This window comes from Rousettus aegyptiacus, unplaced genomic scaffold (assembly GCF_014176215.1).
Source record: "Rousettus aegyptiacus isolate mRouAeg1 unplaced genomic scaffold, mRouAeg1.p scaffold_m13_p_7, whole genome shotgun sequence".
Taxonomy (NCBI): Eukaryota; Metazoa; Chordata; class Mammalia; order Chiroptera; family Pteropodidae; genus Rousettus; species Rousettus aegyptiacus.
In genome coordinates this window covers 10,429,750-10,454,973 of record NW_023416310.1, presented here as the reverse complement: position 1 = coordinate 10,454,973, position 25,224 = coordinate 10,429,750, and the positions used below count along the sequence as shown (strand labels likewise).

General features: G+C 47.7%; 1 protein-coding gene and 1 long non-coding RNA gene across 7 annotated transcripts in view; one reads left to right on the top strand and one right to left on the bottom strand.

Moving 5' to 3' along the window:
- Nucleotides 1-6,838: 6,838 nt before the first annotated feature.
- APOB (apolipoprotein B) overlaps nucleotides 6,839-25,224 on the top strand; it is a 38,229-nt gene continuing 19,843 nt past the window's right edge. The window contains exons 1-18 of the mRNA XM_016144749.2: nucleotides 6,839-6,953; nucleotides 7,313-7,348; nucleotides 8,392-8,501; nucleotides 9,985-10,130; nucleotides 12,180-12,333; nucleotides 13,169-13,324; nucleotides 14,677-14,801; nucleotides 15,438-15,517; nucleotides 16,652-16,871; nucleotides 17,594-17,821; nucleotides 18,079-18,196; nucleotides 18,305-18,451; nucleotides 19,167-19,378; nucleotides 19,643-19,880; nucleotides 20,408-20,584; nucleotides 21,958-22,149; nucleotides 23,076-23,243; nucleotides 23,714-23,925. Of these exons, the coding sequence (XP_016000235.2) occupies nucleotides 6,878-6,953; nucleotides 7,313-7,348; nucleotides 8,392-8,501; nucleotides 9,985-10,130; nucleotides 12,180-12,333; nucleotides 13,169-13,324; nucleotides 14,677-14,801; nucleotides 15,438-15,517; nucleotides 16,652-16,871; nucleotides 17,594-17,821; nucleotides 18,079-18,196; nucleotides 18,305-18,451; nucleotides 19,167-19,378; nucleotides 19,643-19,880; nucleotides 20,408-20,584; nucleotides 21,958-22,149; nucleotides 23,076-23,243; nucleotides 23,714-23,925 (2,795 nt within the window). The 5' untranslated portion in view covers nucleotides 6,839-6,877. The remainder of the gene's footprint in view (nucleotides 6,954-7,312; nucleotides 7,349-8,391; nucleotides 8,502-9,984; nucleotides 10,131-12,179; nucleotides 12,334-13,168; nucleotides 13,325-14,676; nucleotides 14,802-15,437; nucleotides 15,518-16,651; nucleotides 16,872-17,593; nucleotides 17,822-18,078; nucleotides 18,197-18,304; nucleotides 18,452-19,166; nucleotides 19,379-19,642; nucleotides 19,881-20,407; nucleotides 20,585-21,957; nucleotides 22,150-23,075; nucleotides 23,244-23,713; nucleotides 23,926-25,224) is intronic.
- Nucleotides 12,333-25,224, bottom strand: part of LOC107510831 — a 143,970-nt gene continuing 131,078 nt past the window's right edge. For 2 of the 6 annotated variants that reach the window (XR_004951940.1, XR_001596935.2), the window contains exons 5-6: nucleotides 18,185-18,364; nucleotides 16,836-16,936 (exon numbers count right to left, since the gene is read on the bottom strand). This is a non-coding gene — a long non-coding RNA (uncharacterized LOC107510831). Of the gene's footprint in view, nucleotides 12,815-13,323; nucleotides 13,459-13,480; nucleotides 13,638-14,800; nucleotides 15,665-16,835; nucleotides 16,937-18,184; nucleotides 18,365-25,224 lie in introns of those variants that run through there. The other 4 variants (XR_004951939.1, XR_004951938.1, XR_004951937.1 and 1 more) reach the window with 4 other exon arrangements.

The window sequence follows — 25,224 nt, the reverse complement described above, 5'->3', positions numbered from 1 at the left end:
CTCAAGTAAAAAATTCAAAACCCAAAGGATTTGCATAGACATTTCTCCAAAGGAGATAGACAAGTTGCCAATAAGAACACAAAGAGATGCCCAGCATCCTTAGCCATCATGGAAACACCTACCAAGCCATAATGAGGCAGGGACCACTTCACACCCACCAGGATGGCTATCATGAAAAAGATAGATACTAACTGGCGTTGACAAGGATGCGGGGAGATTGGAACCTTTATACACTGGCGGTGGAAATGTCAAATGGTGCAGCCACTTTGGAAAACAGTCTGGCAGTTCCTCAAATCATTCAACATAGAATGACCATATGACCCTGCCATTTATTTCACTCTTAGGTAGATACCCAAGAGAAATGAAAACATATGTCCATGTGAAAGTTTGTACATAGATGTTCACAGCAGCATTATTCATAATAGCCACTAAATGGAAACAACACAAACATTCATCATTTACGACCAGATAAATAAACTGTGATATCTATACAATGGAATATTGTTTGGCAATAAAAGGAAAAGTAACAACATGGATGACCCTGGAAAACATTATGCTAACTAAGTCAAAAAAAAAGCCTGTCACAAAAGATCACACATTGTATGATCCTATTTATACAAAATGTCCAGAATAGGTAAATCTATAAAGACGGAGTATAGATTCATGGCTGCCTCAAGCTGGAAGGGATGGGAGTTTTAGGGAGTGATGACTAATTGGTACAGATTTCTTTTTCAGGTGGTTAATGCATTCCAAAATTGGTAACAGTTGTACAAGTCTGAGAATATACTAAAAACCATTAAATTATACACTTTAAATGGGTTTATTTTATGATATGAATTTTATCTCAATAAACAGTTTTTAAAAAAAAAAAAAAAAGTCCCTTTCCAAGGTAGACCTGAGAACAACTGAAGGTAGCCATTATTTTTTAAATAACTTTATTAAAAGCTAAATTCTACCATAAAAAAAAAGGAAGACAAGGAACCCCTGATACTAAATGGCACATGTTTCTACCCCCTTTCTGCTCTGGAGACCGAATAATGAACCAAAGCAGCCTGGGTCCTGGGGCTGTCCTGGCTCCCCACACTGCCCCCACCCCCGCCCCGCCATGCTCATAGAGAGAGGAGGACGTGCAGATGAAAACGACATCAAGCCCTTTGGTAATTATTTGTTTTTGACTTCAAAACACAGGTGAAAGTGTCAGAGAAATTTTCACCCCCAAATTGGTACTTTTCCCAGCTTTCCCTATAATGGATGGTTTGTGACTTGAGTAGGGGACAGAAATAGAAGAAACCTGATATATAGCCACAAAGCACTGCTATCCATATATATATATACACACAGAACCCACTTGGCCATCTGTCGACTAATAGGCTGGGAAAGTTTCCCTTTTAGGGACACTTAATTGCTATGTTGACTAGAACATAATCTAATATTAAAAATTCTACCAGTTAAGCAGCCTGCTAAGAGGGTCCAGGTATTCTCAAACTTCGATTCTCAAGATTCAATGATTTTAAAGGCCTTTTGAGACCCTGAATTTCTGTCATTCGATATAATTAATTACATGGCAATATTTATTCCGAATCTAAACTCCTAAAAAATCAATTAACTTTTTCACTTTTAATGACTAGTAGACTGCAAAGAAATACGCTATCAAAGGTTCATCTTTGTAAAACAATCTCCAGGTAATTATATGTCATCAACACAGATCTTGTGCAATTAGAGTAGAGTGACTATTTCTAGATTATAAACTAGGAGAACCAAGTTCTTGCACTACTTCCTTTTGTTTCCATGGGAAAGACAAACAAACAAACAAACAAACAAAAAACCCTTAGGCTGTCAAGACCTCAGTTTCTCCAATTACAAACGAGAATAATATCTAGAATCAGTCTCTCAGTGGTCCGTCGTGTGGGAAAGGTGAGGCTTGCTTATCCAGCCAGCATCTGTTTATCATGAGTGCTGGTCTCAGCCTTTTGAAGGCAATGCTTTCTGGTTCTTAGTCCTGTGAGAATACAAAGAAAACCTAAAAATAAATGAGCAAAGAGTAACTAACAGAACAAGCCTTTCAAAGAAAAAGCTAAGAAAACCTTACTTCAGGTCAAGACAAGGCTGAAGATTAAAGCTAGACATGAGGAAGAACTTCTGAGAGCTCCCCAGCACCCCGAGCGGGGCATGCCCTCTCCTTATTTGGAAATCTGTTTTAAATGGGTGAAGCATTCTGTTTCTTAGGCAGCGTGAGTGTAACAAGTCTTTGGAGAGGTAGGTGGCCTCTCAGAAAATCCATCCCACTTAATGATTATGAATCCTCAGCCCCTAACTGTGTGAGCCTCATATAATTTATGCATGTTTTTAACTGCAAAGTCTTCATTGAATCAAAGTATTCAGAGTGGCACTGGGCCCAAGAGGTCACCTAGTCCTGTCTGCTCATCATGCAGATGAGGAACTGACACTCGAAGTCCCATGATCTGAGTTTACAGACCCTCCTTCACTCGCACGCAGATGCAAATTCACCAAAAATTCTAAATTACGACATAAACACAGGCAGCAGCATGAATGAGAAAAAACTGCCTCACGAGGACCAGCTCACGTTGCAGTCACGGTATTCGCTCCTCAGCCTAGTGTGAGGTGTTCGTGAGAGAGAGCGGAGAGGGACGCAGAGGTGAAAACCTCACGCAGTGCTCGCCTGCCCTCCAAGCTTCTCTCTCTGGTTGGCGAGGTAGCACGTAAACAAGTGAAAAGGCCAAATCATTTTACTAGGGAAATATATAAGCTCGGGACAACAGTAGAAGGCTTGTACGAAGGTCCTTCGAGATGGGTGACTCTGTATAGCAACTGGCTGATAGGCGATCAGGGTCAGGAGCCCTGTGGTTCTAACTGGTCTGGACCCAGAGAAAAGCTCCCCGAAGCAGGGGAGGCTGGAGCCGCCTGGAAGGGTGGGTGGATGAGAGCAACGTTGGACAGTGCCGACTTCGGACGTCTTTCCCTCGGTAAGAGCCGCCGCTCAACACTCTGACCTTCTCTCTCGGATGACAGAGTGGGGAAGTTTCTTTTTCCTTCCTTGCAGGAGGTTAAACATCCATCTCCATTTGGTTGACAAGGTCCATTCCACAGTCTTCCACCCGTACCATTCACCTACATGCACGATTTTCCCCTTGACGCTGTGCGTGTGTGTGTGTGTGTGTGTGTGTGTGTCATTAGAATGTCCAGACCAGGCTAGACATAGTCCCGTCTACAATTCTTAAAGTTTACTTTCTAGCTTCTGGGCATCATTTGCAATTATAATGTTGTCATAGGCAGAAAAGAGACAGACTAATTAATCATTGTCCGTATTGGTTTCTATTTGCCAAATGAATTTTTTTTTTTAAATGGCATAGCTGGAAACAAATTGTGTCAAATTGTATATCTCTTTATTTTATGTCACTGAAAGAGTTATTTAGCATCATGGTCACTCTGCATAAATATTCTGGTAGCAATAGGATATAATGAATGGCATGGATTCATTCATTTGTTTCCACCAAATTATGTTCTGAACACTTATTTCAATATGTGAATTACACTGAATTCAGAATATTGGGCTTCTGAAGGGTCTTTAGTAGCTTCTGTGGTTCCCTGAACTTGACCAAGACCCTTTTGATCACCTGCAGATAAACAGAGTTCACAGTTTCACTTCTAGAAGCCATAATTGGTAGATCCCTCATTATCTAATTCCTGGAAATTCCACTAGTCAGCTGGCTTTCTAATGGGTCCTCAGAGCCCTGTGATTACTCAGATTGATGGTTCATCCACGAGACTTTGCATTCATGAGCTGATAAGTCATAGCTACTCGCTGAGATTATCTTCGAGACACCAGGATGTGTCTCTGCTAGAGCCACTAGTCTGTCTACTTGCTGTAGCAAGGCCTTCTTTCTCCCAAAGGAAACAGTGATTTCAAATACCCAGAAATGTTAGGGATCATCAGAGACACATGGATGCTCCTGGAGGCCCTGTTTTACTTCTGCTCCCTTTCCTCAGCCCTCATTCCCGATTTTTGTTTTTAATCCTTGCTTTCACACGCATCGCGGTTAGCTAGCTCAGATGGGTACCCTATAAATACTGGCACTCTAAAACATAATAAATGATAACAGCTGCCCTTTATTGTCTTTTGCCAGCCATCATGCTATCAGTTCAATTATTTACCTAATTGTTTCATTAGCTTCCCACAAAAATTCCTATGAGGAAGGTAGATATTTTTAATCCCATCCTAAGAATGACTAAATAGAGGACTAGGATGGTGAAGTCACTTGCCCGAGGTTTCAACCCTCACAAGAAACCCAGCTATGACTCGATTCCTGGGCTTCTTGAGTCTAACATTCACAATGGTTTCCTTGACTTCTCTGGACTAGCATTTTCTCCGTTCAGTGAGTAACTTACATGAGATTTCCTGACTCCAGATTTTATTTGATGTCTCTGTGAAAAGTGGTCGATCCTCTTTTGAAACTCGAAACGTGTTTAGGGACCTGAGTGAGATACGTCCTACCGAAAGGGAAGGGATGTAACACTTCACATGCATTACATGTCGTGGTCACACGCAATACTATATTCTCAAATAGCTTTTGAACAAGATGTAAGTGGGTTTTGTGATTTAAGGAAAATCTGTGCTTCCATCCGTACAGTATCTTTGTGCGCATGCTCAAGCCAACAATTTGACACGTGTTCTGCGGTGACGCCGTCGGGGGACGGGCACCGCTGCTGGCTGAAACCCAGCATGGGAGGGACTTTCCAGGGGCGAGCGGGGAAAGGGAGAGAAGCTGACCCCAGTCATACGCGTCCTCCTTTAGAGACGAAGACAGTCGACCCAGGGACATCCCGACATCCTGCGCGTTTTCCCTGCATCGGCATGATCAGATTTCGTTCTTGATTCCACCACTATACGAATGATGTTCTTAACTGACGCCGACTACAGGACACTGACTTCATCTGTCATCCCATACAGAAGGCCCGTGCCTGTCAAGCCTCGTGCCGGGCGGCTGAAGTGAGCTATCTCTGTCTGCTTGCTTTGTAACTCAGGATTTCCACCCGGTCTCCTTAAAGTGAGTATGTGTGGGAGCAGGGCCATTTCCTGCAATATGGTGGCAGCTCCTCTCGTGAAAAGCCAGCCCACAAAAAATAGTTCAAATCAAGTGCGCAGAGAAACGGGGTTTCAGGGTAATTACATTTTCCAGACCCTTCACAGTGGCGTAGGTTTGGCCAGCCTTGGGTTGAGACCTTTGTAATATCCACCTTTAACAATATTAACATACAACGGATGCAAAGCGACTGACTGCTGATGGGAGTTTAGCTGCCCACAGGGAGTTCATGGCTAAGGACAACACCATGCATGAATGAGCAGCGTGGAGGCCCAAGTGCCCAGAACGAGGCAAACATTGTTGCCCAAGTCTTCCGAGGGAACAGGGGTCTTCACGAACTATTACTGTTTCAGACTATGACCCTTCTGGAACCATCAGTCTTGCCACTAGATGATGATTTAAACCACGTCACAAGTATTTGTTCCATCTGGATATATATCTGAATATAGTGCATAAGTAACAAATTATAACAACAAATACTGACTCTGAAACAGTGTTTCCGGTATCCATTAGTCATTGCTGCTGGCCCCCTCCACCCCACCCTCCCTCTGCACCCCTCTGGGAGTTACACCCCACACAGTTTAGCCGCTTACAGCCTACCTTCGGTGCTCACTGCAGTTTCCAGGCCACACATCCTGTCTCCCCAACCAGACTGGAGGCGCCTTGTGGGCACAGCCAGTCTCCACAGTCCTGCATCCAGCCAATCACCCTTGACGGTTGCTTCAGGGTCAGTCACACAGGTGGTGCGGAGCTACCTACACCTGGCCTGATTTCTTATGGCTAAAGGGAGGAAGGGCACCTGGGGGCGGGGCAGAAATGGTCAGCGCCTGGAACAGGAGGCGAGGTGCCCGGATGCTTAGGGGGAAGGCGGCATGTCCAGTCCACGACTCTGCTTCCTCACTGGCCTCCTCATCCTTGGAGAAAACTGGGCATCTGGTTCACTAGGGGAAAGCCTCCTGTGCCCAATTTCCCAAGAAGACCCTGCCCAAGGGGGGGGGGGGCGGGGCGGGGCAGAGAGGTCTTCTCCAGGGGCCCACTTCACTGGGGGTTCTGTGAGATTTGGGTACCTGGACTCCTGCTGTGACTGTGACCTCATTACTGTCCCTCAGGGGTGACTTCGGGTCACTTGCTTACCAGGCCTCTCTCCTTCCCCTTTCTTTCCCATCCCACCTGATGGGCTGAATCCAAAGCAGGTAACCTCAGCCACAGGCACTGATCAGGATTGGGGGTGCACATGCGAATCCAAAGTCTACCAAAACAGAAAAGAACTGAGAGGAAAATGCCTGCACCAAGACGCTGTGACGGACTGGGTCCCCAAATACCCACAATGTCGGAGCAGGGAGCAGGGGTAGGTTTGTCCCCGGCCCCTGGTCAACTCCTGAAGGCACTGCCGGGTCAGGGCCGGCTTCTCGGGCGCTGAGCCCGCTAACCCCACCCTCCGAGGCCCTCGGCGGGGACCGGCCTGGCCAGAGGAAAGGCCGGGCGTGGCCCTGGCTGGGTCCCAGCCGAGACCCCTCAGAGAAGATCCCGGCGAGGAAAAGCAAACAGGCCCGGGCCGCTGCCCTTTGGACCTTTTGCAATTCGCTCGGCGTGGTTAGGCCAGGCGGCTGTGACCCCGGGCGGGCGGCCTCTTATAAATAGGGCGCGGGCGCGGGCCGCGCATTCTCCTCTGGGTGCGGGCCGCCTGCCTGTGGGTGCCCGCGCGCGGAGCCGGCGAGCGGCGTGAGCTGAGGCCCAGCGCGCAAGGCGCGGGGAGGGAGCCGGCCAGGTCGGCCATGGGCGCGCCGGGGCCCGCGCTGCCGCTGCCGGCGCTGCTGCTGCTGCTGCTGCTCGCCCCCAGCGCCCGGCCGCGTGAGTGAGGGGGGCCCCCAGCCCGCCCGGGGTGCGGCGCCGGAAGAGCGTCCAAGAATCAGGCCAGAGAGGACGGCAACCGGTGGCAGGAGGGGTGGCTGGGGCGGCTTGGACGGAGATGACCGAGGGCAGTCACAGTGTGAGGGACAGGGGGACAGGGCCAGCCTGGTGGCTCCTCCAGCTTCTGGATGGAGATGGGGGTGGGGCGGGGGCAAGGGGCTGCTGGGGAGCGGGTTCTCCAGAGCCTGCTTCCTCCTAAACGATGAAAGTCCTATGCAGGCAGCGGCCCTCGGCATCAGACCCTGGGACCCGTCCAGAAGCGGGGAAAACCCACGGTTGCCTTTCTCCTTCTCTTATAGAAGAAGTGCTGGAAGATGTCAGCCCGACCTGTCAATGTAAGGCATTTCCCCAGTGGGCAAGAAGGGCGGCCCAGACCTCCTACCCCCGCCCCTCCGGACCCACCCGCCCATCCGCCCCTCCTCGCGCTCTGCTGCTGTGATTGGCGTGCACTGCTCTGAGCCCCAAGAAATCAGTTCCTTGGCTTTGCCCACCCCCGAAGGGGTCTCCACTCTCTCCTGTCTGCCCTTCTGTTCTGTTCCAGAAGCTAGACCAGGGGGTAAGGTGGGGAAAGGAATGTCACTCTATTGGCCCAGGGACACTTTAAGGAGACCTCCCCATCCTGTTTACCAGGGGCTAATCATTGATTCAAAGCACATGAGGGTGAGGAAATGGTGACTTTAACCTTTGTGAGGAAACCCAGACCGCCGCTGCTTTGTATTTACCTGACTCATAGGGGTCAAAGGAGATGGCCTCGCTTCTGGTACCCTGTTTTCCTGAGCGGAGGCGGGCCTCCGGTGTGGCAGCAGTGCCATCTCGTGGACACTTGGCATCACTGTAGCGGGGCTCAGGACCCAAGTGTTCTTTTTCTCAAATTGTTCAGAAAATTTGACTCAAGCACAGTGGAGGCTTCCAGATTTTCCTTTTGGGGGGTTTCTAAGTCACCCAGATACCCCTAACACTTAATGAACTTTGCCGCAGGTACTTTGTAGAACCGAAAGAGAGACACAGAATTATGGTATTTTCAAGCTGAAAAGGCATCAGAGATATCTGCTTTATGCTGTCAACTCTTAATTTTCCAGTCTCTCCTATAGACTTTCTGAGCCCCATTACTTGATGCTCACCTCCTTGTACCTCAGGTGATATATTTAAGGAATGCCAGCTAGTTTAAACGTTAGCTTTAGCGAAAGAGTGGAGAATGAAAATCTGTAAAGGAAAATGAAGTATAATTAATACGAAGTCGATAAAAAATAAATCGAGTTTAATAACTATTTTTATTATCTATGCCACTGCCTCTCCCTGCCTAGAGCTGACTATCCTTGAGTTTTTGTTTGTTTGTTTGTTTGTTTTAATGTGGCTGACTTATTTCTCATTTTACAAGACGCAAATCGATTCGAGCCCCTCAGGAAGTACGTATACAACTATGAGGCTGAGAGTTCCAGTGGAGTCCCCAAGACTGACTCGAGGAGCATCATCAAGATCAACTGCCAGGTATGAGGGGAGTCGAGGGTCCCCAGAGGGCCTGGAGACCACGGCTGAGCACCCCCAACTCATGCCAGGACAGTTATAATCTCAAGGTGTTAGGAAGCCACTTTGCTAAAGAGTCATCTGCCACAGACGATTTTGCCAACCAGATTTATTTTCCCATCACCTTTCAGGATATAACTGGAATATGTGATCTAGAATATCGGCACTGCCGGACAGTAGATTTAATATGATGAGAGAGGCCCAGTGGGCAGGCCTCTCAGGAAAGAATTCTGGAATGCAGTTGCTTTGTTTTGCTTTTTAAAATTTACTTATTTTAATTAGTTTCAAGTATACAGTACATTGGTTATGCATCTATGAAGCTTATAAAACGATCCTCCCCATTGCTCCCTCCCGCCCCTGGCCCTCCACCTGGCCACCATACTAATGCTAACTGCATTCCCTATGCTGTGCTCCCCATTCCTATGACCATCTATCGACTACTTATTTGTACTTCTTTAACCCTTCACCCCATTCTCCCAGCCCCCCAACCTCCCTTCCCTCTGTCCATCACCAAGGAATGCAGTTTTTATCATCTAAATCAAAGAGCATTGGCTAGTAAAAACAAATGGGAAAAAAAGAAAGATGGAAACATGTACTTTGTTCTCAAATAAAAATTTTCTTATTGAGACTGGTTGTTCTCATCGTTATGTTCCTATGGAACAGATCTAAGGGTCACGACTGGGGTTCGTGTGGGGAAATCAGGCCGAGAATCTACCCTCTTCCTTCTAGGGCCCCATCGCCTGTGCGGTCAAGTGAGACCACATGAGGCTATTTAAATTGAATAAAAGCGAAAATTCCATTCTTAGTCATACTAGCCACATTTCAAGTACCCAATAGCCACCCATGGCTAGTGGCTCCCATAGTAGATAGTACAAATATAGACTCTTACCATCACTGCAGGAAGTTCTTTGAACAGTTCTGGATAACAACTAGGGATCTGTTTAAACTCCAGCTCTATGCAAAGGTTTGAATGGTCCCTAATAGACACAAACAGTTCGGGTTATTCGGATTTTTTTGTGGTGACCTTAAGGAAACATTTGCTGTTGAAACAAATGATAGCCCTTTCCTGGCTTCCTGTTTTTCCTCTTAAACTCTCACTCCTAAGCTGTTTCTTCTAACCAGTGGTACCTCTTTATCACTAAAGTGTGTAGATTTCGAACCAATAACAAGACGTCCCCCTTTACATGTATAAAAACAAACTTAAAAAACTTGAGGCCCCAGAACATTGAAAAGATAAAAAAAATAAAAATAGGACCAAGTAGAGGTTGACTCGTGGAGAACTCATGAGGCCTGTTGCAGACACGGGGGGTGGTGCAGAGCAAACGTGGTCTGTCCACCAGTGTTTTACCTGGTGCCCTGATGGAGAGTAAGCCCCGGGCCGGGGGGGCGGACCGCATGCCTCCAGTTCTGGATGGAGTTTTAATATGCTGCTGCCCTGTCTTCTCAGGTCGAGCTGGAGGTCCCCCAACTCTGCAGCTTCATCCTGAAGACCAGCCAGTGCACACTGAAAGAGGCGAACGGCTTCAACGGCAAGGGCAAGCCCTCGATGAAGAAGACTGTGAACTCTGAGGAGTTTGCCGCAGCCATGTCCAGGTAAGCCATGGGCCTGTGCATTTCATTTCCGAGCTTTGGATGTCGTCGCTGGATGTGTCATGCAGGTGTTTGAGTGTGTGTGTGTGTCCACTGAGGTCTGAATGCGTGTGTTCATATTAGACACATGTGTGAGTATAAATAAGTATTTGTATTCTTCATTCACCATTGATTGAGGAATTGGTTACTGTGTTTTCACGACAATCACAAGGAGGGCAGCGTTATTTACCATCCCCAGGTGATGCTCTTCTAATTATTATTTCAGTGTGTTTCTAAAAGATCTCCCTTTTTGAACTCTGGAAGACAATAAAGCTGAGACAGTTTCTTAAAATACATGAATTAAGCAAAAGTGGGTGCCCCCTGGTCTTCAGGGCGTGCCCCAGCAGGACTCCTTGCCGTGGCCGGCAGGCACTCAGCAGTGTGGAGCCCTGGTTAGCAAGGGGTGGGTTAGGGGCAAAGCCCAGCCTCAGAGAGTCCGGGGAAAGCCCAGGCCTGAGCCCCTTCTCAGACGCCCGCGTTCTGCCAGCGCACGCTGCCCGGGCCGGTCCCGTGGTTGACGGCTGGCTTCTCTGCTGACTGATCAGCATCCATGTTGTACCAGTCGCTAAATATTTTGAACATCACTCCCGCCCTGTCTCAGAGTCACAGTTTGTCATGTCCCAAGAGCGTGCAAACACAGGCCGTCATAGATTTGTGGATGCGGCAGCTTTGGAAACTCCTTCGATTTGTTGAACCTTAGACCCGGAAGCCAGTCCTTTCTCAGCAGAGTAAGCTCGACGCTGCTGTCTCTCGCCGATACACCTGATTTTGTCTGGGACTTAGATGTACATGAGGGAGTGGGGTACAGTGGCAGGATGGAGCGAGGAGTAGTGACTTTTTTGGTCCTTACCCTCCTCCAAACCAAAGGGACTCCAGCTCTCGACCACATCAAGGCTTTCCAAGCCTGCATCGCAGTGTCTGGAACTTTCTGAGAGACTGCAGGGCCGTGGGATACGTGCTTGGCTTCTTTTTCTTCCTTATGACTTAACCAGAGCAGGTGCAGCCAGGCCCTTTGAAACCCCCAAAAGAAAGTTCCCAAAGGAAGGTCCCTAAGATCAAAGTTGACCCAGGCTTCAGACATGGCCCGAGACCATATCAAAGACTGAGTGTCCAATAAATGTATGAAAAGCAGCTCTGATTCACTAGCAGTCAGGAAATGCAATTGATGTAGCAAGATATTTATCACCTTACACCCATAGGACTGCAAAAATTTAAAACAGCTATAGCACCTGTTGCTGGCAGGTCTACAAGGGGAAAACTGTACTCTCACGCATTGCTGCTAGAAATGAGAGCCATTAGTCAATATCTATTATAATTAAAAATACTATAGCCTTTGACACAGCAATTTCAAACTCTGGGACTCTAGCCCATGAAAAGCAGCAATGTGTGAAGATGTATGCATAAGGATGTTTATTTCAGTGTCGTTCATGGGGCTGAAAGAAAGAAAAAAAAAAATCCGGAAAGAGAGAAAGTGAATGCCATTAAATAGGGGAATGTCTGTATAAATGCTAATAGGTAAATGGAATTCAGTGTTTTGGAGCTTTTCAGAAAGAATCTGTCACAGTACCACCAAATGACTCAGAAGGATTTCTGTGGTGTCTAGTTGAGAAAAGCGAGAACAAGAAAAGTGTGCGCAACGCGACGCCATTTGTAAAAAACCAACAATGACAACATCATTAGATTTTTTTACACCCACACACATAGGATTACCTGAGCGTGGAAATACATGGAGAGCCAGTGGGTAGTTCCGTGGAGAGATCACAGCGGCAGAGTGGGAGGGGACACGTGAGCCCGCGACGAAGGAAAAGAATTGAAGGGTGCCGAACACGCACGCACCCCGGATGCTTTTTTTTTTTTTTGAAAATGTACGTGCATAGATATACAAATAAAAGATGCAGAAAGCAAAACAGTCCGTAAAAAGCAGGTTGCAGGGCCGCCGGGCGTCTGCCCCACAGGCCCGCAATGGAGAAGCGACGCCCCGGTGAGCACGGTGTCTCTCTCTCCCTGGGGCAGGCACGAGCTCCGGCTGGCGGTGCCTGACGGGGGACCCGTTGTGCTTCACCCGGATCCCGAGGAGCCCGACCACACTCTGAACGTCAAAAGGGGCATCATCTCTGCCCTGCTGGTTCCTCCGGAAACGGAAGACGCCCAGCGACTGCTGTTTCTGGTGAGGATTTGGAAAGCCGATGGTGCGGCCCTTAGAGCTCGTATCTGAGCCGCTGTCCCCATGAAGTGGACCATTGACTTAGCTGCGTAGCCGGTTACACGAGAGCCCTGCCTTGGTGTGACACTCCAGTGACACGCACATCCAAGGCTCCCCCCTGTCCTCAGGGCTCACAGATGGATCATCCTGAGCGGGCTGGATCTGATTCTAAAGCAGGTTCTGGGGATCTCTGAGCACCCTACTCCTTTGCATGGTGTTGTTCTGTTCCCACAAGGCGTAACACAGCATGGCCCACGTGTATTTTAAACACGGAAAATAACGGAGTCCCTTGCCGCCCTCTTTTAAGAAATTCAGGTTTTGATCTGAGAGAACTCAATTCGCCTGAGTCCCACGGCCATTTTCGAGCCCGTGCAGTGGTCCACACGTGGAGGGGGAATAGAGAGCCGCATCCTGCAGAGGCCTTGCCTCGGGGCGTTCTCGGGATCTGGGGGGTGAACCGAGACACACATCACGCGAGGGAGAATGAAATACGTGCCGTAAATGAGCAGCAGGGAAACGCTCTGAGAGCTCGGGGCACGAGGTCAGAGTCCACCGGGTGCCAGGAGGCCCGGCCTGCGTGCTGAGCTCAGTCAGAACCACCCTGCCCTGGTGCTCACCCCACCTGTGGCAGCCCAGGCGCCGGCAAGGCCCACGCTCTGTCCTCGGGGTGGAGGGGGAAGTCCTCCCAAATCCACATGGCTCCCGCCCTTTCTCCCAGGATCCTTTCCCAGGCTCTCCCAGAGCACCTATGGATGTTTCCCCACGTTGAATGCAGCTGTTGTATCTTCTGTTCCCGTAGGAGACTGTGTATGGAAACTGCTCCAGTAACTTTACCGTAAGAACACGGAAAGGCAGCGTGGCAACAGAAGTATCCATCGAAAGAAACCTGAAGGACTGCGATCACTTCCGGCCGGCCAGCACAGGAGTTAGCCCCCTCGCTTTGATCAGAGGCTTGGTAAGTTTCCCGGCAGCATTGCTAGGCACACTAAGCAGCATCCTCTTTGTTATTAAAATTCTGGAACGTGAGAGCCAGTAGGGATCTCAGAGAAGAACCTGCCCAGCCTCTTCGCACAGACCAACCCTGGGAAACTGAGGACCAGACGAGAAAGGAATCAGGTTTCCGACTCCCCGTCCAGAGCTCTGCCTTCTTGCTGTCATACTGTCACTGGCACTGAACCTGTCTGTGGCCATCGCTTGAGAGTAATGACTGCCCGTCCCTGAGAAGGCTCCAGGACTCGACGTAGGGGAGCACACTCACTTACTTCTTCCTGTGCGAGAGACAGATGTCCCTAGATCTAAGCCTTTAGCCTCCAAGAAAGTCCCAAGACCTGTGTTCTGCAACCCTCTCCCTCATTCCCATGAAGTGACGTGACTGAAAGCATTCCGGAGTCCTGTCTTTCCATCCCGTGTACAACCCTGAGTAGCGCCTGGCCCCTCTGCCTCCTGCCCCGGCCACCCCCTCAGCGCTAACCTTCTCTGCTCACCCTCACCTGGGGTCACAGGGCACCACATTACCTGAGCTCACCTAATACCTTGTGATACCTTCAGGGCCATGAATCACAGCTTATCTCATAAACATGAGGGACTTGAGCAATCATGTCATGCCTGGTCACTGTCCTTGAGCCCAAGAACAGGGAGTCTGGTGGCCACTAGGGCCACAAAGAGGCCAGTGCACTGGTCTTTGTGTTTTTTCCAAGCGGCTGCTGTGGGCAGCCCTGAGGGAGGGACTATGCCAGATACAGTGATAACCTGAGCAGGGCAGACAAGCGGTCCTAGGCCCACCGCGAAGGAGAAAGCGGTATTCACGCAGCTCCCGGGGCCGAGCAGCTTAAGAGATCCAGTTAGAAGAAATGATGGGTGAGCAACGGTGAGTCTAAAGGCAAAGTTTCACAGAGGATGTGAAGCATGAGACTAAAAGATCCGAAGGATGTTTAAATGGAAGAGAGACATAAGGCCGGGCCTCTGGGCGGAAGAAACATAGGGAGCTGCAGTGTGTGGGGAGTTAAGGTGTGGTGGGGTGCGCGTGCGTGGGATGCTTTGTGCGATGCATGCTTTGTGCAGGATGAGGTGTCCATTGGGACGGAATAAGAAGATCCCATAGCTAGACTCAGCTTTGGGTATGCCAAGTCGTCGCATCCTTGTATCTGAATGTCAAATACCAAGTTCTCTTCTTTAACGGAGTTTGTCTAGTGTTACAGAATTCCCATTCCCCTCCTCCCCTTCTTCCTTGAAGGTAAATGGCTACGGCAGAAATCTCAGGTTCAAGCCCCAGGAACTGATCAAAATGCTTTTCCACCTCGTTCACAGAACCGCCCCTTGTCAACTCTGATCAGCAGCAGCCAGTCCTGCCGGTACACCCTGGACCCCAAGAAGCAGCATGTCTCAGAAGCCATCTGCAAGGAACAACACCGTTTCCTGCCTTTCTCCCACAAGTAGGTCACATGCTACACCCCTGATTCATCATTTATGGGATCTGAGCTGCATGCTTCTCGGGAGCCCTGATCCAGGCTAGCTCGTGCCGGTGAGGGGCCTACGAAGAGCTACAAAGCAGAGGCCACACTTGCCCCCCTTTTCAAGCTAACAGGTGATTTGTCAAGATATCTGAGACCCAGACTTTAAGGGTTATTAATCAGGAAAAGCCAGGATCATTGCAGGCTGCCCTGGTTGGAAGGGCTTTGTGGAAGATTTGGAATTTGGACTGGAGAGCTGTATATCCAAATCCATTTTGAAAATTGGTCAGTCATCTTAGGTTTATTGAATAACTGCTATATTCTCGGCATCGTGCTATAGGCAAAGGAATTGCGAGGCACAGAGTTCATCCCTGCCACGTGGGCACTCCAAAGTGGTAGAAGGTAGAAGGTGCATATGTCCTTTGATGCAAGGACAGATAGCGTGACCAGGAGGAGGTGGGTGCTGTTCATGAGGGGCTCGGGATGACCGGTTAACCATGGTTTAAAGGTCAGGATTTGGGTAGAGGTGGACACAGGGAAACATTCCCCGTGGAGAGCCTAGTATGCCCTGGGGTGCTTGCCATCCTTTGTTACCTGCTGTGCTTCCTTTGTTACCAGGAACGGGATGATGGCACAGGTGACGCAGACTTTGAAACTTGAAGAGACACGTAATTTGAACAGCCGCTTCTTTGACGAAGGTAAGACTTTATACCCGCGGGGTTGCCAGGGCCAGGGGATCCGCCCAAGATGTTTCACGCGTCGAGGCTTAGCTCCTTGCTGGGCCCTGGGAAACACCTGCTGACCGATGACTGAAGTGGGCTCTGCTGTTCTGGCGGTGGGCTACTCTAGCGAGAAAGCGTGATCATGTCCAAATGCCAAATGGCAGTGGGACACGAAAAAGGGGGAAGTTTCCCAAAGCTACCTCAGTTTTTCTAAGTAGGAAACTGACCTCCTCAGTCTACCTCTGGTGGGTCTGACAACCTCGTGCACCTCGTGGTAAGGCCTGAGGCCTGGGACAAGTAGGAGTGAGCCCCAGGGTCACGAACTGGTCTTTAGAGCTGGAAGGGACCTTAGCGATCTCCATCTCAACCCTAGCCCTGCATTTGTCCTGTGTTTAAGTCTGCCTTACGCGTTACCTCACTGTTCTCAGCAACCTGTGATGGCAAGTGGTGACCATGTCTGCTTTTAAACTTACTCTACAGAGGGGAAAATGACACATAGAGAGGTTTAGTCGGGGTCATAGTACATTAGAGGTGGTTCAAAATGAGCCCCTAGGTCTAATCTAAGTCAAGCCCCTTTCCATTGCACCACGCGTCCATGCCGAATTTACCCCCTTCCCTAGCATAGGTCAGAGCAGGGTCATGGAGAAGACACAAAAGGGTCTTCCCCTCCCCCACAAACTGCTGTTAGATTCGACTGGAAGAAATGGTGGGTGAGCCTCAGCTGTAGCCATATCCGCAGCAGCACCTCCTCACTGTTCTTCTGCACAAAGAGGTAGTCTGATAACAGATTCGGACAAGCCTGGATTCACTTCCAGCTCTGCCTCTTATACCCAGAGAGGTCCTCGGCAAGGTGAGTTGCTCCAGTCTGGGTCCTAGCTCCCTGTCTTTAAAATGAGGCGTACGACTAACCCACAGGGATAGTGATGAGTCAGGGAGAACGCTGAAGTCAAATACCTCGCGCAGAGCCAGATACATAATAGGCATCGAGGACAGGAGAGTTTTCTTTTCCCCTTCGCTGGTATCCCGCTGATTCCCAGTTTCCCATAGACCAAGATATGGTTGAGACACAGAGGTAAAGCAGGAATTTCTTTGACACTTTGCTCCTTCCAGGTACCAGGGAGGCGGGTCTCGCCTTTGAGAGCACCAAAGCCACGTCACCACCGGGGCAGGCCGAGGCTGCCATGAAGACCCTCCAGGAGCTACAAAACCTACACGTCTCTGAGCAGAATGCCAAGAGAGCTAACCTCTTCAGCAAGCTGGTCACCGAGCTGCGAGGCCTCAGCGATGAAGCAGTCTCATCCCTCTTGCCAAAGCTGGTCGAGGTGTCCAGGTATTTAGTTGATAGTTGCACCTCCGTCTTTCGGGAATTGTAAACCTATGGTAGCTGGCCGAAACCTTGGCCAAACAGAGAATCTTAGGGACCACTGAAATATCAAGACTGTTAGTCAATTTAGTCGATCAGTTCGTGTTTGCTGGATGGAGAGATACCAGCTCAGGTGCCTGGTGGTCCATGGGCAACACACACATGTATATGTTGCATCCAAGGGAGATATGTATTTGTGTGTTAAAATAGGAGGGAAATATTTCCCATGTTTTGATGGGTATCTTCTAATTCCTCGTTCCATTACCCTGGAAAGGTTTGAGACAAAAAGACCTCTGTACCTTTGGGAAGCCAATAGGCTAGTAGAGAGAACTCAGGCAAACAAAATAACACTGTGACTTCAAGACACTGGCTCTTAGTGCCGTGAAGGTTGAAGTGAGACCATGGCAGTGTTCGTGTGGCATATTCTGGGTTCCGACCAAGGGACAGTGACAACAGTGGTCTTTGGGTGAGAGTCCAGGGGGTGGGTCCCTTTTCAGACTTGCCTCCATGGTGCCCTCCAGTGGATAATGCTCGGAGGGAAGGCTCCCTGGTTCTAGGAGTCTGAGCTGGATTCAGGGACTGAATAAGGGTAGCGAGGGCTCTCCCGGCAGAGGGCACACCGGGGGCCAAGGGCGTTTCGGCCGCCGTGAAGGTGATCTCTGTAACGTTCCCTGCCCTTTCCTCCTCAGCCCCCTCACTCTTCAAGCCCTGATGCAGTGCGGACAGCCGCAGTGTTACGCCCACATCCTCCAGTGGCTGAAGAGCGAGAAAGCCAACCCCCTTCTGATCGATGTTGTAACCTACCTGGTGGCCCTGCTCCCAGGACCCTCAGCCCAGAGGCTACGGGACATCTTTAACACAGCGAAGGAGCAGCAGAGCCGGGCCACTTTCTATGCTCTGAGTCACGTGGTCAACAAGTGAGTTTCACACTGGTTCTCCTCATAGACGCTGAGGGAGACCCCCACATCTCCACACTGAGATTGTACTCCGACCTCCACTATCAAACTCTGTGTTTACGCTTTTGTTTTCCTACTGGCTTCTTATTTATTCATTTATTTATTTATTTATTTTTGAAGCCAGTAATGGCTTGAAATAAGAAATCGGCAAACACAAGTTTGGATTTCAGAATAAACCTAGCTATGCACCCTGAGCAGTCCTAATTCTCGTTCTGCAGCTGTCAAGGGACAGACCCTGCAGTGACCCAAGACCTGCTGGACATCGCCGATTACCTGTCGGAGCAGATTCGCGATGACTGCACTGGGAACGAGGATCACACCTACCTGATTCTGAGGGTACTTTCTGTCTTTTGTATAACACACATCATTTCGGAAGCACTTCTCCTGGGTACCCACTCCTTCTCCTTCTGCACCCTGATTCCCTCTCGTTGCTTTCTGACGCAGGTCATTGGAAATATTGGCAGAACCATGGAGCAGCTGACCCCGAGACTCACGTCATCAGTCCTAAAATGTATCAGAAGTACAAAGCCATCACTGCTGATTCAGAAGGCTGCCATCCAAGCCTTGCGGAAAATGGAAATTCAAGATGAGGTAAGGTTTGCAGAGGAGGTCTGAAGGTGAAAATTATTCAGTTTGACAGGGATTTGGAATGAGATTCTAAATCTTATCATTCCAAGGATCTTATTCTACTGCTTTCTAACTGCAAATTTCGACAGTCCTACTGACTTGACTGCCTAACAGTATATGGACATGAGAGAAATATTTGACCTTGCTGCTACTCCGGCATGCAACTGAGATTTTCACAACATGCCGCCTCCTACCAGATCGACCACCACACTCTCACTGTTTTGGGAAAACATGCCCGATTTTCCCGAATCTCCCCAAACTAGGATAGCCAACTGGCCCCTGACCGAGCTGGCAATGACTCGGTATCTTCGGACACAACCTCACTATCTTTCCCCTCCTTTCCCCTCATACTGAACTAATTTATGTTAAAACAACTTTATTTTCAGTTAGTGGCAGGTCTCCAACAAGTCTTAACTTGACTGTAATGCCGTGTATTTTAATGAAACTGAATTTGACATGCATGTGATAGGAGTCTTCTAAGAACCCTCCTTTGAGCTGGTTGCTCTGGGGAAGACTGGCAAGAAGATTCAGCACCAGTGTTTGAAGAGTTATTAGAGAGAAATTCGGCTTGCACATAACACACTGCTTGCAGATCATGCCAGTGTTTGCCAGCGTTTGCCAGCCTTGTTCTGTGTGCCAAACAAAGGACAGTGATAACACTTTCTTCTTTTGCTTCCAGGTCCGGGAAGTCCTTCTTCAGACTTTCCTTGATGACGCCTCTCCAGGGGACAAGCGACTGGCAGCCTATCTCATGCTGATGAGGGACCCTTCCCAGTCAGATGTTAGCAAAATCACCCAACTTCTCCCGTTGGAACAGAATGAGCAAGTGAAGAACTTTGTGGCTTCCCACATCGCCAACATCTTAAACTCAGAAGAACTGTATGTCCAGAAGTAAGTCAGAGTAATTTTTCCCCATCTGCTAGAAAGGGCTGAAAGTCCAAACCTCAGTTCGGATTTGGCCACTCTCTGCCCTTTATAGAGTGTTCTTTGTTCTGGAACAAACACCCGGGCAAAAGTAAAGCAGACCTGAGCCAAACTCCTGGGGCAAACCCATGAGTTCGATAGCAATTGGAACCCCATATTCACTTGAGGTGAGAGAGGCAATGCATAACATAAGATACGTTGGCTCAAAATATACTCTTTCTTTTCATCCAGTTTGAAAACGTTAGTGAAAGAAGCTCTGAAAAATTCCCAACTTCCAACTGTCATGGACTTCAAAAAATTCTCCCGGAACTATCATTTCTCCAAATCTCTTTCTCTGCCACCACTCGACCCAGTCTCAGCCAAAATTGAAGGCAATCTTATATTTGATCCAAATAATTACCTTCCTAAAGAAAGCATGCTGAAAACGACCCTCACAGTCTTTGGATTTGCTTCAGCTGACCTCTTTGAGGTATGTGTGACTGAAGAAGAGTCTTATGTTTTCTAGCCCATCGTAGAAAGCCAAGGGAGCCACGAGCCAGCCAGGCTGGGACAAGAATCATCAGACAGTTCCGTGCCATCTCTTGGAGGCCTGCCTCTTCCTGCCTCCCTTGCCTCCCTGCCAGGAGCCATCTGAAACATGACTTCTTAATATGAATGGAAATGCAGATGTCTCAGAGAAACCCTGAGACCCAAAATCAAAGGAAGTCAGACAGATTCAGCTCAAACTCCAAATCCACTCTCAACTCTCAATCTTTGGTTTAATTATTTATCCTCTGTAAACCATAGCTGCCTCTTCTGGAAAAAGGCAAATAATAAGTTCTGTCTTTGAAGATTCTAGTGAGATTGAAATAAGACGGCTCCTGTGGAGTGCTAAGTTCAGTTCCTGCCTTGTAGTATTCATCAAATACTTGTTTAATTAAATAGACATTAAGAGAATGTGAGCTGACATACAACAAAGAACCTTATAGCATTTTCTTGCCTAATTTTCTTTCTCAGCTTGGTTTGGAAGGAAAAGGGTTTGAGCCAACATTGGAAGCTTTTTTCGGGAAGCAAGGATTTTTCCCAGACAGTGTCAACAAGGCTTTGTACTGGGTTGATGGTCAAGTTCCTGATCATGTCTCCAAGGTCTTGGTGGACCACTTTGGCTACACCAAACATGATAAACGTGAGCAGGTATGTTTTAGTTAAGTAGCCTCTCAAAGAAAGCTTTGGGTATCAATGCAGAAACATTCTTATCTCAGCCTGAAAGTCACCAAGGAACTATCTTACTCAAGTGACAAATATGGCTTTGATTAACCATTCCCATGGGAGTAAGAGCCAGTATCCTCTGCAGTTATGGGCCTCCTGGAGATTCACTGTGCCCAGAAAACACTTAGTAGAAGAACTCTAGCATATTGATTAAAGGTGTGAACTCTGGGGTGTGAGTTTGAAGTCTCACCTCACTGTCTTCAAGCTGTGCACACTTGGGTATGTTGTTTGGTATTATGTCTATCTGCTTCTGCATCGCCACAGTACTAATAATAACCCATATCTTGCAAGGTTATTTAAAGGCTCAATGAAATAAAGCATGTAAAATGCTGGTACTGGTTGTTCCATGAGCAGATGCTATTCTAATTTTTAAATTCATATTTTCATTATCATAATAAAATAAGTTATTATTAACTTCTTTCTTTGGTTCTCACTCACATCAGTGCACTAGCTAACGAGAGTAAAATTCACTTCGAAGCTAGCATAAGCCTCCACTTAAGGAGTATGAAATGGATTATATAATCTGGAGCTTCTTATTCTTTAATTTTTTGCTACCTAAAGGGTGGTCCAGTCATTGGCATCACATCACAGGTTGCTAGAAGTGCCCGTTCTTAGGCCCACCTGGGATCTATTGAATCGGAACTTGCATTTTAATGAGATCCCCAAGCGACCTGCACGTGACAAACATTTAGTGTAAGAAGCAGAGCAAAAAGTTACTCGTAGGTGCTCACAGTTGGCACCACCTTCGTCTAATTTTCTTACCCCCAACTTGAAGCTTAGGGTCATTGATCTGTTTTGGATCTTCCAATCACCCTTTTCTTTCTCGATGCCTAAGCATCAGTCTGTGAACTTCCTCTTATCTCTAAGAAGAACTTGTCTAGGATTAGGTGCTGTTCAAGCTTTTGACCAATTAATATGGCAGCCAATGTTGCCCCAAAACCCTACCATTTTTCCCTAGCCAAAAGAGAGAGCACCTAAGCAGGGGGGCGGGGGTGGGGGGGATGGAGGATCTTCTCCCCTTGGGAATCCTGGCATCCCAGAGGCAGAGACTGCCCTTATTATGCTTACATTATTCGAGTCAAGGACAGTACGGAAGCACCACCGTCTCTTTCATCATAATTTGGAGAAGCTTTCTTTTAGCGAGAGGTGGGAGCCTGACTCAGGGTCTCTCCTGTATCCCCACCCCGAGTGTGTTTAGGTCCGTCACCACTGCAGCACACAGGCCCTGCATCAGGAATCTAAGGGCGTTTGGCGTTGCTGGCATCTCACCAGACATTTTGTTGTTGTTAAAAACCCAGGACATGGTCAGTGGAATTATGCTCACTGTTGAGAAGCTGATCAAAGATTTGAAATCCAAAGAATTCCCAGAAGCCAGAGCCTACCTCCACATCTTGGGAGAGGAGCTTGGCTTTGTCAGCCTTCGGGACCTGCAGCTCCTGGGGAGGCTGCTCCTGAATGGTGCCCGTACTCTGCAGGGGATCCCCCAGATGGTAAGTAGGCCATCACAGGTGATGAGATTAGCCCGAGCACTTCTTAGATCTCCCGGATTCCCTTAAGGTCCTGGCCATGCAAACCATCCAAAATGCTTATACCTCCTTCGCAGAGGTGGGTTTGCCTTGAATTCTAATGAAGAAGATTCTTGGATCACAAGGAATTGGTAATATTTAGAAATTAAGTTATTCATGCTGTTTAAAAGATATATCTTTTAAGAGCACTCATTTTTTCATCTGGAAAACAACATTAAGTGTGTCCCCCTCCACCTATGCTACAGGTTTCTTTTAATAACTATTGAAATGATGCAATGATTATGAAAGTACATATTGGGTAAACTGTAAACTATCTAAATATGAACTATAGTTAATTATTATTATTAAGAAGGAAAAATATCAAAATATACTTCCTAGGATTTAATAAATAATAATGTTGGCTTTAAGAAAACAGATATCAAGCTATTTTCTAGATATGTCATAAAAAAACAAAAACCAATGCATAATAATAGGTATATCATCTCAACATCTCTTTGGTTTCAAAAAGATTGGTTTTACGATAATACAGTGTACTTCAGGTAAACCCTCATTTACATTTATACTCCAAAACAGCAGAATTAAGCCATGCCATGCAATGAGACTTAAAGTTTTAAAGCTTTAAGGCCCAGCAATATTCTCAAATATTTTCTGAATCACCAGTTGAAAATGTATGATACCTGCCCGGGGCAATGTTTTATATCCCAATTTGTTGAAAGTAATAATCATTCATCTTTACCTATCAAACCCTTCAGCTCATCAAAATATGCTAGACCCTTCCTTTCTGGATGAGGAAGGATAGTAGCTATTGTCTGATGTGGGGGAGGGTGTACTGCACAAACCCCACTTCCGTGAGGCTTACTTTTAGTTATTCTCCCCTGTCTGATCTACAGATTGGAGAAGCCTTAAAGAAAGGTTCAAAGAATGACTTGTTTCTCCACTACATCTTTATGGACAATGCCTTTGAACTCCCCACTGGACTTGGGTTACAACTGCAAATGTCCTCCACTGGAGTCATCGCTCCTGGAATCCACGCTGGAGTGAAACTGGAAGTAGCCAAAGTAAGACTCTCTTCGCCTTTGATTCCTTGGGTGGTTGTTTTCCTCCGGGGTGGGTTTCTTCTGCAATCTGCAAATGTGTTTCCGGTTCAAGACGAAGTGCCTTGTCAATGTAGTCAGCTCATTAGGCTTGATGAAAAACTTAGGGGTTCCATGGGGCGTGCCACCTTGCTCACTCCACTGGGGCATGGCGGACACGTGAGAACTCAGCTATTCTTTGACCACAGAAGGATTTCTATCATCTTTTTTCTTGTGCTTACAGTTAATTTGGGCACTTCCTAGTGCTGGGTATCAGTGTCTTCTAGCCCTGGAAAACTGAGAGCTGAGCTCTTCTTCCTCCAGACAAACCACTGTAATTTTCTGCGGTGTGAGCTCTCCGGAGGTGTTTGCCCAGGGATGGGAAGGGGGGTCAATCTGACCGCAGGGAACCAAGGTGTTTAACAAAGCTGAATGGGTCATCTTATGACTTACAGACGCAGGCGGAACTGGTGGCAAAGCCCTCTGTGTCTGTGGAGTTTGTGACACACATGAGCGTCGTCATTCCAGACTTTGCTAGGAGCGGGGTCCAAATGAACACCAACTTCTTCCATGAGACAGGCCTGGAGGCACGACTTTCCCTAATGGCCAGGCAGCTGAAGTTGAGCATTCCTGCCCCAAACAGGCCCATCAAGCTCTTCAGCGGCAGGTAAATCTTTCAGTGCTATCTGACCAGTTTATTGTATCTGCTGGATGTGGCCAGGCATTAGATAGCTCATTGAGACAGTTCTGACCTCAGTGGATCTTGGGTGACGGAGGGAGAGGAATTCCTGGATTATGTATTTTTAACTGAGCCTAGACTCACTAAATAATTACAATTTTCTTTCAACTTTACATGTTTTACATGGAGAATCAAGACCTACTTATTAAGTAGTTGTTATTAAGTTGTATTTTTTGTCGTTTGTTTGTTTGTTTTGAGAATGCAAAACACTGGCTCTAGAGGAATCATCCTTGGCAAATGATGATTACTGATCTGTGGTAGCTAGCTCAGTAGATAAAGGGTGAAAATCCTAATTTCCAGAGTATAGGATTACAGCCTTATATCGAGAACTTCATTTTCCATGATATTCTCAAACACAGATTTACCTTAGTTTCCATATTTGGGGCACATTAATTTGTTAATTCAAAAACAGTATTTAATTGCCTAATATGTACTAAGCATGTCGAATGAGAGACAAGATCCCTGAACTCCTGGGATACCGCACACAGCATACCGGAAGGACAGACAATGAAGCAAGTAGTAACGATAAAGTGGGGCTTCAGTTAGAGGAAGCGTTAGAGGACCATGAAATTCTCTACCATGTAGCCATGTAGTTCGGGAAAGCTTTCTGAAGAAAGTCATACTTGAGCTCATATCCAAAGGCAGTGTCAGAGTTATCCAACAAAAGAGAAAGGAATGGTGTTCCCGGGCAAACAGAAAAGCATGTACAGTGGCCTGAAGGAAGAGCAATATGATTCGGGAACTGCAAGAAATTCAGTGTGATAAGTTGCGCAGGGAATGCACTGTGAGGTCAGGTGAGAGGCTGGCCAGGGTCGTCGCTGGGAACCATCTGAAGGAGTCGGGGCTCTTCTGAAGGCAGAGGAGTTTCAAATGGGAGCATCGATAAAATAAGCGTTGGCGTTTTAGAAGAAATACTCTGAATCCAGAGTGGAAAGTGGGTGGGCAGGAGACACGACCAGAGAAAGGCTGACCAGTTAGGAGTCTGTCACATTCACACATGGGTGAGCGGGGACAGTAGCCTGCCTCCGGTGAGGGCTGGGGTGTAGAGAGTGGTGAGCCAACTCTAGATATTCTTAGGGGATAGAAACCTGAGTACTTAGTGACTGACCGGATAGGGGGTTGAGGCAAAAGAAAGCAGAAAGGGAAGTGGGGGTGCCCTTCTTTGAAAAAGAGACCAGAGAGGGAGAGCAGCTGACGTAGAGGAAAGTGATAAAATTAGAGCATACT